This window comes from Micromys minutus (assembly GCF_963924665.1).
Source record: "Micromys minutus genome assembly, chromosome: 12".
Classification (NCBI taxonomy): Eukaryota; Metazoa; Chordata; class Mammalia; order Rodentia; family Muridae; genus Micromys; species Micromys minutus.
The window spans coordinates 48,328,541-48,343,995 of NC_137981.1; the positions used below are offsets into that span (position 1 = coordinate 48,328,541).

Sequence of the window (15,455 nt, forward strand, 5' to 3'; positions counted from 1 at the left end):
CTTGAACTGTGAAGTGCCCGTGTATCCTTCCTGTTTTGGTTAAGTGACACGGTTTCATTGATATCCTCCATCCCCTCTGGCTCTTAGAAACCTTCTGCCTCCACTTCTGCATAGCTCCCTGACTCCTGAGTTTGATACAGACATCCCATTGAGGAGTGTCCCAAAATCTCTCACTCTCTTCACTTTGTCCAGTTGTCTCTAGACTGTTGTCTATTTATGAAGACATTTTCTCAGTTGAGGTTTCCTCCACTCAGATGACTAGTTTTCAAGTTGATACAAAAATTAGTCATCACATAGTTTATGTTTATTGCTAATTGTATATTACAGAATTTTATGAGATCAAGGTTTGTAGAGTCCTTCTGTCTGCTGTTTTCCTGGTGTGTTGTAATATGAATCATAATTTACAACTATTAAGAGTGATGAGTTTCAATATACTGTATGAAATTGTGAGTGTAACATGTCATCAGTGTATGCAAAAATAAAATCTTACATGTTTGTGGAAGAGAATAGTATATCAATAATCATGAATTAGAACATTAAAGTGGGCTATTGGTTATTGGAATACTAGATTGAAAAGAGTAGAGGAGATTGATAGCTGGAAAGCTAGAGGATCAATGAGCTCTTTGTTATTCTTACCAGGTGGTTAGGATTGATATTGCTAGTTAAGACTTAAAGCAATACTGCTGGTTTCCTTGTACAAAGAGGGAATTAAGACCCAGAAACACACAGAGTGCAGAACATACGGATTCTGGAGCAGTTGCTCGAATGTGTAAAATGGTCCTTATTGCCAGAGGCAAGTCCGTCAGGCAACAGATAAATACTGATAAAAACATTGATGGCACTCCTCCTGTTCCTATGGTAGCATGCTTAGAGTGTGCTTAGTAAATATCAGTGACTATCCTGAGCATCTGACATTTTTTACCTCATGTAAACATCACAGCCACCCTGTGAGCATTGTGTTATTTGACAACCTTTAGGCATAGAAGGGAATAAATAGATAGTTACTTTAGTTAGCCATTGTGTAGGCATGTCATTAACTAGATATACAACAGTATAATCTTAAGACAAGCAACTCAACACCATTTAGTAACTGTAGCAGCCTAACAAAAAAACCATAGTTCTGAGTTAGTAGTTGGTGAATATAAATGGACATCATTGTTCACCAAATGAAGGACACAGTTGTTTTTTTTCCCCCTATAGTGTTGCTAGTTTCAAAATAGGATAAAGATGAGGTTGGCTATGGACTTCCTGTGTCTGATAGGTTTGCATAAAGGTTAATTGATTGCCCTTAGCTTGATACTAAGGGAGCATCCTAACCCAGTTTCTGCATCTCTCTCCATTGTATTTCTCCTAACTTAAACAATAGCTGCCATGTTAGCTCTCCTTTGTTAGAATTGTCCATGCTTTCTTTTACCTTAACAGTCCTAAGTGTTTTCTGTTCTTGAAGTATTCTAAATAGCTCAGACTATAAAAACTTTACAAAAAGAAAACTAAGTGATCACAATCTCAGATTAAGCACTGGTTTCTAGGGTAATGCCTATGTGACTGCAAATTTTTTAACATACTCCTAAGACTCTTCCTGATTGTCCTGGAGTGATAGTTCGGGGTTGCACGGTTATCTATTGCACATTGTCCCTGACCTCTCACTCATTACACCCCAGAGTTGGTCAACCAAGTACTTACTTCTCCCCTTCCCAGACTATGAGCTTCTCAGAACCTTGGTCTGGGATTTTTCTCTTGTTCATGGTGTTCATAGTACCCGCAAGAGTGTTTGCCACACAGCTCTTTAACATGCTCTTTCTTTTTTTTCCCAAATTTATTCTGTTCTCATACAATATATCTTAACTGCAATTTTCCCTTCCTCCACTCTTCTGTTTCTCTTCAGAAGAGAGCAGGCCTCCCAGTGCTATCAACTAAAGATGGCATAACAGGGTACAATAAGAGGAGGCACAAACTCTCATATCAGGGCTGCCCATTAGGAGGAGAAGGGTCCCAAGAACAAAGAGTCAGAGATACCTCCCATTCCCACTGTAAGAAGTCCCACAAGAACACCAAGCTATACAATATATGTATGCAGAGGGTTCTGTGATTGCCTCTTCAGTCTCTATGAGCCCCTGTGAGCCCTGCCTACTTGATTTTGTGGGCCGCGTTTTCATGGTGGCCTTGACTCCTTTGGCTCCTGCAATCCTTCCTTCCCCTCTTCTTCCCTCTTCAGGGTTTCTGTAAGCTCCAGCTAATGTTTAGTTATGGGTCTTTTTGCATTTGCTCCCATCACTTGTTAAATAAAGCCTCACTGATGGTGATGGGCTAGGCACTGATTTATAAGTATAGCAGAGTATCACTAGAAATTGTTTCATTGTCTTTATTTTTCTTTCTGCCAGTTGTGTTTGGATCCTGAGTCTCTAGGCTGTCCAGCCTCTGCTTCCTGGCTATTGAGGCAGTGACAAGAGTGGGTTCATATAGTGTGGCCTTAGGTTAGACCAGTGAGGGTTGGCCTCTCCCACAAGTTCAATACCACCATTACCCCAGCACATCTTATAGGCAGGATAGATCATAGGTTGAAGGTTTTGTGGCTGAGTTGGTGTCACAGTCCTACCATTGGAAGCCTTGTTGGGTTTCAGAAGACAGTTGAGGTTCTGTATTCCTCATTACTAAGTGTCCTCTCTAGAGTCACCCTAGTAAATTCCAGGGAGTTTCTGATGCACTAGGTTTTCACCTTGATACCCAAATGTCTCCCAGTTCCAGTAATTTCTCTCAGTGCTCTCTCCCTCTATATCTCCTTACCCCATCTCTCCTCTTTTTATGTCAGCCTGCTCCCAGTGGACCCACAAAATCTATCCTATTCTCCCTGTGCAGGGAGATTTATGCCTTATACCCCCTTGAGTTCTCTTTGTTACTTAGTCTCTGCAAAGTAGCTCTTTAATAAATGATTTTTAAATAAAGAAGTAAACTTTACTCCTTTTTATTAGAATTTTTAATGTAACTTTTTAAATTATTATTAGGATTTACTTTCAGTATATCGTGTTTGATTTTCTTAGTTTTGTTTTTTTGTCAGTGTTATAGTGAATAATTTTAATACAGAAACTATTCATATTTTATAAGACACCATGGTATACTCAGTATATCATAGTTAATCAACATATTATTGCTTGATAATGTACTACAATTTTAGGCATTATGGGAGATTATAGTGATAGTTTTGACAGGTTGTTTAGATAATTAGCTAATGTTTTCTCATATTAGATCCAAATGTTTGATTTACTTGTTTTAGGAAGAATTTTAAATATTTTATAAAAGAGAAGAAACCATAGAGACACCAAAAAACATGGATTTTTTTTATTGAAAAACTTTATTTTAAAAAACAAAAATAAATGTACAAATTTTCAGCATTTTTGCATAAAAGTATACGAATACATTTTTAAGGTTGTAATTAATTATTTGTGGGTACATATACATATACATAAGTATATGTAACAATAATATAGGAAAAGAGGCTATTAATTTGAGGGGATAGGAGAGAAACTGGGAGGGGCTGTAGGGAGGAAAGGGGGATGTGATACGGTTCTATTTTTAATTAAAATATATTCTTTTTTTTTTTCCTTGAACTTCACACAGTCTGTGAGTTGTTTCTGGGGTGTTCAGAGCTTTCTGGGGTTAGTATCCCATTATCAGTGACTGCATATTATGTCTGTTCTTTTGTGACTGGGTTATCTCACTCAGGATGATATTCTCTAGGTGCATCCATTTTCTTAAGAATTTCGTTAAGTCATTGTTTCTGGTGGCTGAGTAGTACTCCATTGTGTAAATGTACCACAATTTTTGTATCCATTCATCTACTGAAGGACATCTGGGTTCTTTCCAGCTTCTGGATATTATAAATAGAGCTGCAGTGAACATTGTGGTGCATGTATCTTTGTTGTATGTTAGAGCGTCTCTGGGGTAAATGCCCAGAAGTGGAATAGCTGGGTCTTCAGGGAGTACTATGTCCATTTTTCTGAGGAACCACCAGACTGATTTCCAGAGTGGTTGTACCAGTTAACAACCCCACTAACAGTGGAGAAGAGTTCCTCTTTCTCTGCATCCTCACCAGCATCTGCTGTCATCTGAATTTTTGATCTTGGCCAATCTGACTGGGTGTGAGGTGGAATCTCAGGGTTGTTTTCATTTGCATTTCCCTGATGGCTAAGGATGTTGAGCACTTCCTTAGATGCTTCTCAGCCATTCAATATTTCTCAATTGAGAACTTTTTGTTTAGCTCTGTACCCCATTTTTAATAGGGTTGTTTGAGTCTCTGGTGTCTAGCTTTTTGAGTTCTTTGTATACCTTGGATATTAGGCCTCTATCTGATGTGGGGTTGGTAAAGATCTTTTCCCACTCTCTTGGCTGCCATTTTGTTTTCTTGACAGTGTCCTTAGCCTTACAGAAACTTTGCAATCTCATTAAGTCCCATTTGTCAATCTTTGACCTTAGAGCACGAGCCATTGGTGTTCTGTTCAGGAAATTTTCTCCTGTGCCTATGAGTTCTAAGGTTTTCCCTACTTTCTCATCTAATAGTTTCAGTGTACCTGGTTTAATGTGGAGAAAAACATGGATTTAAAAACAAAATCATGTCATAGAAAATCTTCCATAGAACAAAATGAAGTCCACCAGCTATACAGAGCAAAGTATGCTCTGATGACACTGACAGTGGGTAGTCAGGAGCTCTCTTCTCCACTTCTTGGTCTTCAGAAAGATTATTTGGACTCATTTCCCATGGGATCCAAAGGGAACTTTGCAGTGGGTTCCCAGCTCGGTGTCTGTTTGTGATGACAAGAGCAAGCATGGGCTTGACCCAGAGAACTGCACAGGATGGAAGGTGTGGGCCACTGAGACCACAGCTATAGCGACACTTGCTCAGAATACTTTTCAGAGGTGACTTAGCTGACTCTGGTCTTGCCACCAGGGTCTTCCTAGGAGACACTCCAATATGGATTCATCCTGCTTCCTTGGTTGTTTTCCCCTTTTATATCTATCTGGAATTTAAAAAGAAAAATTCAATTTTGGAAATAAATTTTTGTTGAATGAGTAAATACAGTAAGATTTAGCTAGCTCATGTTAAAACTGGTATGTAGTAGGAGAAGCAGCAAGTATTCGCCTATAATAAAGCATAATAAGGTTTTATTAGTTAGGAATTAAACTTGAAAGATGATAGGATGCTTCATTTATATCATGTGATTTTAGGAGTCTCTCACAGATGCCATTCTTTGTTCTTACAGACTCTTAGTTTCCAGTTGAACACCTGCTTAGATGAGTGGGAAAGTGACAAATTATTTGGAAGTCATAAAATATTCTATTGGTTTTCTTCAAGTTATTAAAACAACATCGCTTGGAGCTAAATCTTGGTTCTATGTGATACTTTAAAGCCAGACAAAATAAAATAAAGTAGCAAAAATGTTCATTTGTGACTCTGAACTAATGTTTAAGACAGTGTGGGAAACAAGTAGATTTTAAGCTATTTGGAGTCATCTGGTTTAGACCCCCTTGCCTTTTTGGTTCATTGGCAGATGCCAGTGTGTTTGATACTGTTCTTGTTTGTGTGACACAATACCCAACAAGGACAGTTTAAGGGTTGACATGGAAGGTTTATTATGTCATAGTGGGGAAGCCATAGCAGAAGTATGAAACGTCTAGTCACATTGTTTTCTCAGGCAGAGAGTGCGCCCCTGTGCAAGGTGAGGATAGCTCCACCTACATTTAGGGTGGGTCTCCCATTCTGTCCTTCCTGGAAACAGTTGTGTACACACCTAGAGGTGAGTGCCCTCGTGATTCTAAATCTTACCAGGCTGTTGATCAGATCACAGATAACCACCACAAGTTTATATCCTTTCAACTTGACAACCAAATATATGACACTTTATAGCATAATATTTCACCTCTGGCTTCTGTAGTCTAATAATGTTCATCTCATAAAACAATTTGCTTTTAGTCCATCTTTAAATGTCCCCACATTCTTTAATTATCTCAAACACCACAGAAGTCTAAAGTCTCTTCTAACACTTGAATAATAATAATAATCTCTTAGCTGTGAGCTTCTAAGATACACAGTTACATACTTCCAATATACAGTGGGATAGAGCAAATATTCCTGTTTTAAAGGAAAGAAAGGGGCATAGTTAGGACAGATTAGAACAGTGCTTTTCAACTTTCCTAACACTGTAAACCTTTAATACAGTTCATGTTATGGTGACTCCCTACCATAAAGTCATTTTCATTGCTACTTCATAACTGATCTTTAGAACTCTAGATTTTATTTTTCCAGTTTTTTGTTTGATTAAGTTTCAAATGTCATAAAATTAGTATACGGTTTACATATAAATGACAGAATTAAATTCACATTTTCACATATAACTTTTTACCTTAATTCAAGTATAATCTATATATCAGTTTATCAGTTTCTAAGTGCTTGTGTTAAAGTATAATATATAATCCACAATTGTGAGATTTAACTCCATCATTTTTACTGAGTGAATTTTTTTACTTCTCAGTAAATTTGCCATTAGCTTATTTTTCTGATTTCTTTCTTTATAGCCTGATGACCTACTGAATAGTAAAACAAACATAATGTAGTATCTCCAATTTTCTAAAGCTCACATCTGCTCGTGTATTTTTATATACTGCATATTTTTATATACTGATTTGTTATTTTATAGTTTTGATTAATTCTTCTTTCCATTGTTTCCAGGTTATTCTGGTACAAGTTAATCCAGGGGAAGCATTTACAATAAGAAGAGAAGATGGACAGTTTCAGTGCATTACAGGTAGGAGGAATAATTTTCTATATTGTGTAACAAAAAGAAAATCTACCTTTTATTTCTCTGGGAAGGTAACAGTGGTAAGCTTGTGCTTCCTCACTTTGTCTCAGTCACAAGCTTGAGTACTCCAATCATTTAACTGCTGCAGTAGAACTCTAATTAGTCTCTTTCTCAGTTCTTGATCTAACTGTAACATTTTATTGTGTACATTTCTTTATTTAGTAAAAAAAAGTAAATGACTCTAGCCAGGTCTTTTAGTCCTCAAAAGGGCTGTTCTGTTTTCTAATCTTGTTTTATTTCCCCTCCAGTGTGGTTCTCGCAGGCTTTTTTTTTTTTTAAGATTTATTTATTTGTTTTATGTATATGAGTACACTGTCACTGTCTTCCTCAGGCTTTTTAAAAAGTCTGCTTGTTAACTGTAACCTGTCTTTTCTTTTCAGCACGATTTTCCTTATGTAGGATTCACCCTTGTCACCACACTCCAGGTGGTTCTAACCCAACTGCTTTAAACTCAGCTCAGATGTTCTACCACATTCACTGTAGTCTTCCTTTTCTGGACATCCCCTTAGCATTTTTGACTGGATGTCTTCCAGCTGTCGGGAGCCATCCATGAATTGCTGTGGGTTCAGTAGAGTCCCTGTTCTCTACGCACTTGTTATTCTTACACTCTGTGATTTATGACAAATAGAAATCTCTCCAGACATCACCAAATTCCCTGAGAGAAACAAAACAACCTCCATTTAATGAGACTTGTATTTATATATGAAAGTAAGGGCTATAGAAAGGTTAAGGTGGCCCCTTCATCCATTGTCACTAGTATCATAAAAAGGGGAAACTTCTAAGAGAGGGGCGGTGGTAGGAAGATATGATTCAGAAGATTCACGTCTTTGACTTGCTTGAATTTACTAGCTAAAGATTGCCAACAGAGTCAGAGATAAGAAGAGTGTCATGGGACAGATGGTCCCCTTTGTCCATCAGAACAAAGCAGCCTTGCCAGCAAACTCAGTACTCTTATCACTGAGATAGTACGTTTCTGTCAGCAAACAGACAAAGTCAGTATGTTTGGAATTAGAGAAGCTGAGTTAAATATTAGCTGTTTCTTAGAGCTTACTATAAGGTGCTACAGGTTATTTAAGTTTGGTAATGCATTTTCTATCAGTATAGCTCTTGTTCCTGTCCGTAATAGGTCAGGGTAAGAATAACTGCCTTAGTTGGGGTCTTATTGTTGCTTAGAGACACCATGACCATTGACAGCTCCTATAAAGGAAAACATTTCATTGGAGCTGGCTTATAGTTTAGATGTTTAATCCATTATTGTCAAAGTGGGAAGCATATTGTCAGATAGACATGATGTTTGAGAGGTAGCTGAGGGTTCTGTATCTGGATTTGAAGGCAACAGGGACAGTGAGCTACTAGGCCTGGCTTGACCTTTTGAGAACTCAAAGCCCACCCCAGTGACATACTTTCTTCAACAAGGCGTAGTAGTGCTTATGCCCTGTGGGACACTGGGGGCCATTGTCATTCAAGCCACCACATTAACTAATAAGCATACATTATTCTTGAAACTGGACCTCTGGGGTACTCAGTAAGTAGAGATAGTGAGTACTGCAGAGTGACTGCTAATAGAAGGTGATCCCAGTGTACTCTGAAACCTGTGATGCCACAGTTGACACACTAACTTCCCAGGTGCCTGTGTACTGTACCTCCATGCAATAGTCCTTTCAGTTATGGAATTACATTTTTATGTTTAGTTGGAAGCGTTTATTTTGCCTTTCAATTAATACCTGAACACTTTGAATTTGCCTTTTTTACAATTTCTTGTATCACTTTTGGTTCATGGACTTTTACTTAATAATCATGGCTTTAAATGAAAGAATCCATGGAGGTGAGTCACCACTTACCTTGTTAAAATCTAGACTGTAATACTTTTGAGGGTGAAGGACTTAGACACACTCTCTGACTAGCATTGGCTGCAACTGCCTCAGGCTGAGCACAGTTTTCAGTGCCCTTTTTCTATCACTCTGCATAACCTGACTTTGATATTGAATCTTTTAAAATACCTTAGCCAGTAGTCACAAGTCAAACTTGGAACCTTACGGGTGTACACATACATAGCAGAATATGGCATTTTCTCAAATCAACAGGAGGAGAAGCCCTTGGTCTTGTGAAGGCTCAATTCCCTGTGTAGGGGAATGTCACGGTAGTGAGGTGGGAGTGTGTGGGTGGAAGTGGGAGCATCCTCATAGAAGCAGGGCAAGAGGGGAGGGGGCATGGAAGAAGGGGGGAAGGGGATAGCATTTGAAATGTAAACATATAAAATATACAATTAAAACAGAAATATTACTAAGTTAATCTAAAATACCTGTGCTGTAGCTGGGTTGATACACAAACAAGCGATCGTTTTGAAAGGATCTAGACAAGACTGTATGAGCAGTCATGCGCAGTAAGGAAGCCTGCCATCTTTACTGACTTCAAACAAGTTCTTGTTTCTCTAAGAATCACATAGAATATAAGTTTCTGATCACATAGCTTACTTGTGTGCCTTTCAGTTTATTCATAAATATTAATCAAGGAGGTATTTTAATTAACATAATATTGATTTACCCCAATACACTAGCAGAGGTAAAAACAGAGTGTTTCACTATATTTTAAAATATAAGGACAGCTAAATCACAGAATGATAAAGAACTTATATTTCAAAAGTTAGTTTGTGGATGCAACCTGTAAGTTATTACTTCATAATTCCTCTCATTTGATTTTAATATCTGGCAGCAACAGTCAGAAGAGTTGTGTACTCTACAGATTGCCTCAGTCTTCACCAGACCTTAAGGGAGCTGACTCCTGTGTGAGCATTCTGTACAAGGACACACTTCTTCACTGGGAAACAGTCTTTTCTCTGGATGATGATGATGGTGATAAGTGGAAACTTTGTTTTTAAATTACTGGGTAGAATTTTTAACGAGGGAAAAAGAATAAAGAGAGTCAAACAGTAAAAAGTTCTCTTACATTTTTATCTGTCTAGAATTACCAGGTGTGCTGTCTACTTTTATAGCAAATTGACACAAACTAGATTGTTCTGTAAGAAAGGACCTTCAATTGAGAAAATTTCTCTATAAGATCAGGTCGTAGGGCATTTTTCTAATTAGTGATTGATGGGGGAGGGCCCAGCATATCAGTGGGTGGTGCCTTCCCTGGGATGGTGGTCCTGTAAGAAGGCAGGCTGAGCAGTTCATGGAGAGCAAGTCAGTGAGCAGCATCCTTTTGTTGCCTCTAGATCAGCATTTCCCCTAAAGGCTCCAGCCCTGATGAGTTCCTGACCTGACTTCCTTTAGTGACTACAGTGAGATGGAAGCATATGCTGAATAAACCCCAGTTTGCTTTTGGTCATGGTGTTTCCTCACAGAAACAGAACCCACAACTAAGATGTCAGGTCTATGTGTGAACGAAGAGTAGTAGTAAGTGAGGACTGGTTTGGAGAGAAGCCTATAGGGAAAAACGATAATGGGTAATCAATTGATGTCATCCCCTCTCCTCTCCCATCAGGAGTGTCTGTCATTTGGTAAAACCCCTTTCCTGATTTGAGCTATAGAGAGAAGGAAGGGCAGCAAGAGAGAGAAGCAGCCACCAGAAGAATGCTCAGGGCAGTGAAGCTGAGAACAAAAAAAAAAAAAAAAAAAAAGATTTCTTAAATCTCTATAGGAGCATGTAAAGAGTGAGGTAGGCCTAGCATAAATATATGTTTGCATTTCTGCCTTAGGAAGTTAATTACCTTGCAAGAATTCATAGAAACAAAAACTAGATTAAAACTTTAGATAGGTCTAAATCGCTGCCACCTTTGATTAGACTCTCATAATTAGTGAGGTCCAGATAGTTATGAACTGAGCTTAATTTGTACCTTTCTACCACAGCACACTTCCTCAAAGAACAAACTACTAACCATGTTTTCCTTGTGAATTCATTAAGTCTGTGTATACTGTGCTGGTTCTTGGGAATTAGCAGAAAATGAAGTCACAGTTCTTATCTTTTAAGACCATTAGTGTAGTGTGCTGCATCTTGGTGGTAGAGCAATTTGCTTAACAAGGCCCTGAGTTGGACTCCAGGTAAAAACAAACAAACAAATGGACAAGCCAACAACAACCAATATCCAGTGTATTAGTTAAGGAAAAAAAATAACTGAACAGTTCTATCAATACAGTGATCACACTTAGTGCATGTGGTGTTATAAAAACATACAGTTAGGCTCCTGTAACAGTAGTTATGAATGGGGAAATCTCTTCACATAAGCCGTGTTTAAGGAAAAGAACAATTGGCAAGATGGATAAAAAGCCTCAAGGTGTTTTAGACAAGGTAAACGGTATTCAAAAACAGCAAAAGGAAGGGATGACTTGAATTATTTGAATAACTTTGGAGACTAGAATTGCTGAAATGGTTGTATAAAGTAGGGAATACAAAAGCAGATGGAGCTAAAATGCTGACAGTTCTTCAAATGGCCCATAGAATGCGCTGACAACTTGAACTTTATTGTGAGGACGTGGACGCACACTTGAGGGGAGTTAATGTCTAGAAAGCTGGAAACCATTTACCTGACCTGCCTGAGCCTGTCAGTGCTGTGATTATAGGTGTGTGACACTAAACCCAGTTCACTGTGAGCTTTCTGAGTACTCTTCTGGTTTTCCTGGTGCTATCCATTTGACCATTGAGTTATTTCATTTTGGTGCATGAGAAAGTCAGTCTCTTGTGACTGGTTTCCACTTTATCTTTCTGCTTATTGGTTGACTTTACTTATACTCCCTGATGGAACCTGTACCACATTAGCTTAGACCATCTTTAGGTGAAACTCAATAGTTTCAGCCCAAATACATCATTACCTTTGAAATGAAGATACTATCTTGAGTCTGTCTTGATTGTACATTGAGAAATTTTGAAACGTATCTAATAGTAATAACAACAACAACTTAGCGTTTATCTGATGTAGCAGTAAAGTGCTTTGATAAGTAGGTCAGCACATTGCCTTCCTAGTGAGAAACACTGGAAACCAGGTCATGTTTGTTGGGTAACTCATACATGGGCATGTAAACATTAAATGAAAAGATTTGTAGGTTGAATATTATTAGACTTTGTAGCATATGCTAGTGACTATCTTTCTTAGTTTTATTTGTGTAATAGCAAGGAGAATAAGGAATTAGAAAATTTTCTAAATTAGGCTTACTAACAACATAAAGAGGCATATTTCATAGAGTGTAAGTAGTGAACTTTTTTATTAAGCATATAATGTGTTTCATTATTATACCCGTATATACCTTATATATGTCTGATATGTATTATTATACTTTATTCTTTTAAACATTAGTTATTTATAGTTTATATGAATGCTTTGCTTACATATACATGTGTGTCTAGTGCCTGTAGAGTCAAGAAAAGAACATCAGATCCTCTAAAACTGGAGTTACAGATGTCGTGAGCTACCATGTGGGTACTAGGAATTGAACCTGGGTCCTCTGCAACAGTAACCAGTGCTCTTAACCTTTGAGCATCTCTTCAGTCCTTTTATTTTCTTTTACTGTGAACTTCTTAATTCCTCCTGCCAAATAGTTCCTCATTCTGTCTTCATGTCATTCATATATATTCCATTACCCTTTTGGACCTCAGGCCTCTTCTTTCTCCACCATTGATATCTTACACAAGGGTAGATTCTGCATATGAAAATTACATTTGTTTTTGTGAGTCTGACTTACTCTGTTTAACGTAATGCTTTCCAGCTCTATACATTTTCCTGGAAGGGCCGTTTTGTTCCTTTTTACCAGTGTATAAAATTCCATTGTATGTATTACCAAATTTTCTTTTTCCAAGCACCTTTTGATGATAGTATAAACTGATTTCATATCTTAGCTGTTAGAAACAGAGTAGTGGTAAACATGGACATGTAATTACCTCTTTGGTGTGATGACTTAGAATCTTTTGACTATATGCTCATATGGTATTTCCTAAGTTTAGAGTTTAAAAAAAATTGTTTATTTTGGTGTATGTGCATGTGTTGTGTATGTGCGTGAGTGTGCCACAATACACATGTGGAGGTCGGGATAACTTGATAAGAGTCGGTTCTCTCTTTCCACCATGTGGGTTCTGTCAGTAGCAGTTATGTTATCAAGCATTGTAAGTACTTTTACTTGCTGGCTTGTCTTCCCCAGTTCTCAGGTATCCTCTGTACTGACTGCTACAATGGCTGTGCCTTCTTATCTTCCTCCAGTAACTTGTTACGTGTTCTTTCTGCATATCCATCAGCAGTTCCTGTAACTGCTTGATAGCTCTTCCCCTGTGGTTTGATGAAGTTTTTAGTAGGGTTCTCCTGGTGGCTGATGATATTGAACACTTTCAAATACTTACCAAGTTTTATTTCTTCTCTCTTTAGTCCATCGGATCATTTATTGATTGCATTTTATGTTGTTTTTGGTGCTTTGTTGTTTGTTTGGTTGTGTGGTTCCTCTTTCAAGGTCTTTAATTCATCCTTGTCAGATACAAACTTCACATATTTTTTCTCCCATTCTTTTTATGCAGGCCCATTGCCAATTGCTGCAAGTATTTCTTTTCTTATTGAAGTCTATTTTATAGTCAGGATTACTATGGCTGAGATAAAACACCACAACTAAAAAGCAAGTTGAGGAGGAAAGGGTTTATTTGACTTATACTTCCACAGCACTGCCCACCATTGAAGGAAGTCAACAAGGCAGGAGCCTGAATGCAGGAGCTGATGCAGAGGCCACAGAAAGGCTGATTACTAGTTTGCTCCTCATGGCTTGCTTAGCAGGCTTTCTTATAGAGCCAGGACCAATAGCCCAAGGATTGTCATAATCCACAACTAAGAAAATGCCCTAAAGAGTGATGTTATACGGAGGCTTTTTTTTTTTTTTTAGTTGACCCTCACCTTACCCCTACTCTATCTTGTATCAAGTTGTCATAAACCTAGTCAGCAGAGTCTTTTTTAAAGACATTTTCTATCTATAAATAAATATGTTTTACCTGTTTTCTTCTAACAGTTTGATTAAACATTTTCTTTTATTTATGGATATGTGTCTCTGTCTATATATGCCATGTGCTTGAGGACACCAGATGGTGAGCTTGGATCCTCTGGAGCTGGAAGTACAGGTTGTTGTGAGCCACTCAGTGTCAGTGCTGCGAACTGATTCTGGATTCTCTGGAAGAGCAGAGCTTCTCTTCGAACCATTATGAATTAGTTTTTGTATAAATTAAAAGATGGATCTAGTTACATTCTTGTATGTGAGAAAATTCAATTTTCCCAGAATCATTTATTAAAGAAGCTGCCTTTTCTCCGATTTATATTTTTGACAGCTTTTGTTCAGAATTAGGTAGCTGTAACTGTATGGGATTTTATCCGGTCCCCTACTCTAGTATCTTGGTCTACATGTCTGTTTTATCAAATTCTTGTTACTGTGGTTCTATAATAGGATTTAAGATTGGGGACTAAGGTATCTCTAGCATTGATCTTTCTCTGCTATGGATTGCTTTAGGTATTTAGAGTTTTGGGGGTTTTGTTGTTGTTGTTGTTATTGTTTTGTGTGTGTGTTTATATCAATTCTCTAGTACTCTGAAAAATGTCATTGGAATTAAAAACATTTTTATTTATTATGTACTTGTGTGCACACATGTATGTACCTCAGCATATACTCTACACGACTTTGTAGAGTCACTTCTCCCCTTTTGCCTTTAAGGGTTCCCAGGGATTTAACTTAGGTCACTAGGCCCAGGCTTGTAAAACAGCTCCCTTGCCCAATGACTTACCCCATTGACCCAGAATGTCATTGACATTTTGATGGTGACTTCATTGAATTTGTATATTGTTTTTGGTGATGTAGTCATTTCACAGCAATAATTCTGAATACACATGAGCTTATAGTCATTATATCATACAAATTGCACTGAGTCCAACTTCATATTTTGATGGCCCAGATAGTGTTTAAAAGTCTAGAGTCTCCTCTGAGACTCAAGGGAACCTGTTAATTGTGATGCCTCACACCATAAAATTTGGAAAAAAAGACAAGCAATCAAAGAACTAAAAACCATTATTACATATTTCTGATATACTGTGTCAAAGTATACATTCCTCTTCCCAAAAGGAGGCATAGGGAGATCCTGAGGAAATACTGGACCAAAACAAGATTAAAATCCAGCAATGCACAATATCTAGGGATTCAGTTTCTAATGGTTTAGGTGGCACTGCCCCTGCAGCTTTGGTGCCTGTAACATGCATCTCTTTTTGAGCTGCTTTCAGGTCCCTCTGTTCAGCCCTCCTTGGGAGACTTCTCATGGCTATGGCATCTTCAACATCCTAGAGTATGCATCTCAATCCAGACTTTATTTACAGAGCATTGAGTGGCCTTTCAGGGCCTGCCTTTAGGCAATTAGACCCAGCCATGTGCTACCACAGTTCTCTAAAGAAAGAGCTCATGGTCCCCCTCCCCAATCTTACATCTTTCTTGTCTTTAAAATATGACCTCTTTGTATCTTAGCTACAGCAGCTTCTCTGTGCTAAAACTGGTTTAACCTTCCATTAGGCTTTTGTTTTCTAGCCACAGAAAACTTGTCTGTTTGGTCTTTTCCTTTTACACCCTGGTGGTTTGGTAGATGGGGTCTTGCCCTCAGGGTACT

The 15,455-nt window shown here is 38.0% G+C and overlaps 1 protein-coding gene across 1 annotated transcript in view; it reads left to right on the forward strand.

The window, feature by feature from the left end:
• The window catches only part of FNDC3A (fibronectin type III domain containing 3A), a 140,667-nt gene that overhangs the window by 36,179 nt on the left and 89,033 nt on the right, over positions 1-15,455 (forward strand). Inside the window, exon 3 of the mRNA XM_080926399.1 lies at positions 6,722-6,797. Coding sequence (XP_080782525.1) covers positions 6,722-6,797 — 76 coding nt within the window. The remainder of the gene's footprint in view (positions 1-6,721; positions 6,798-15,455) is intronic.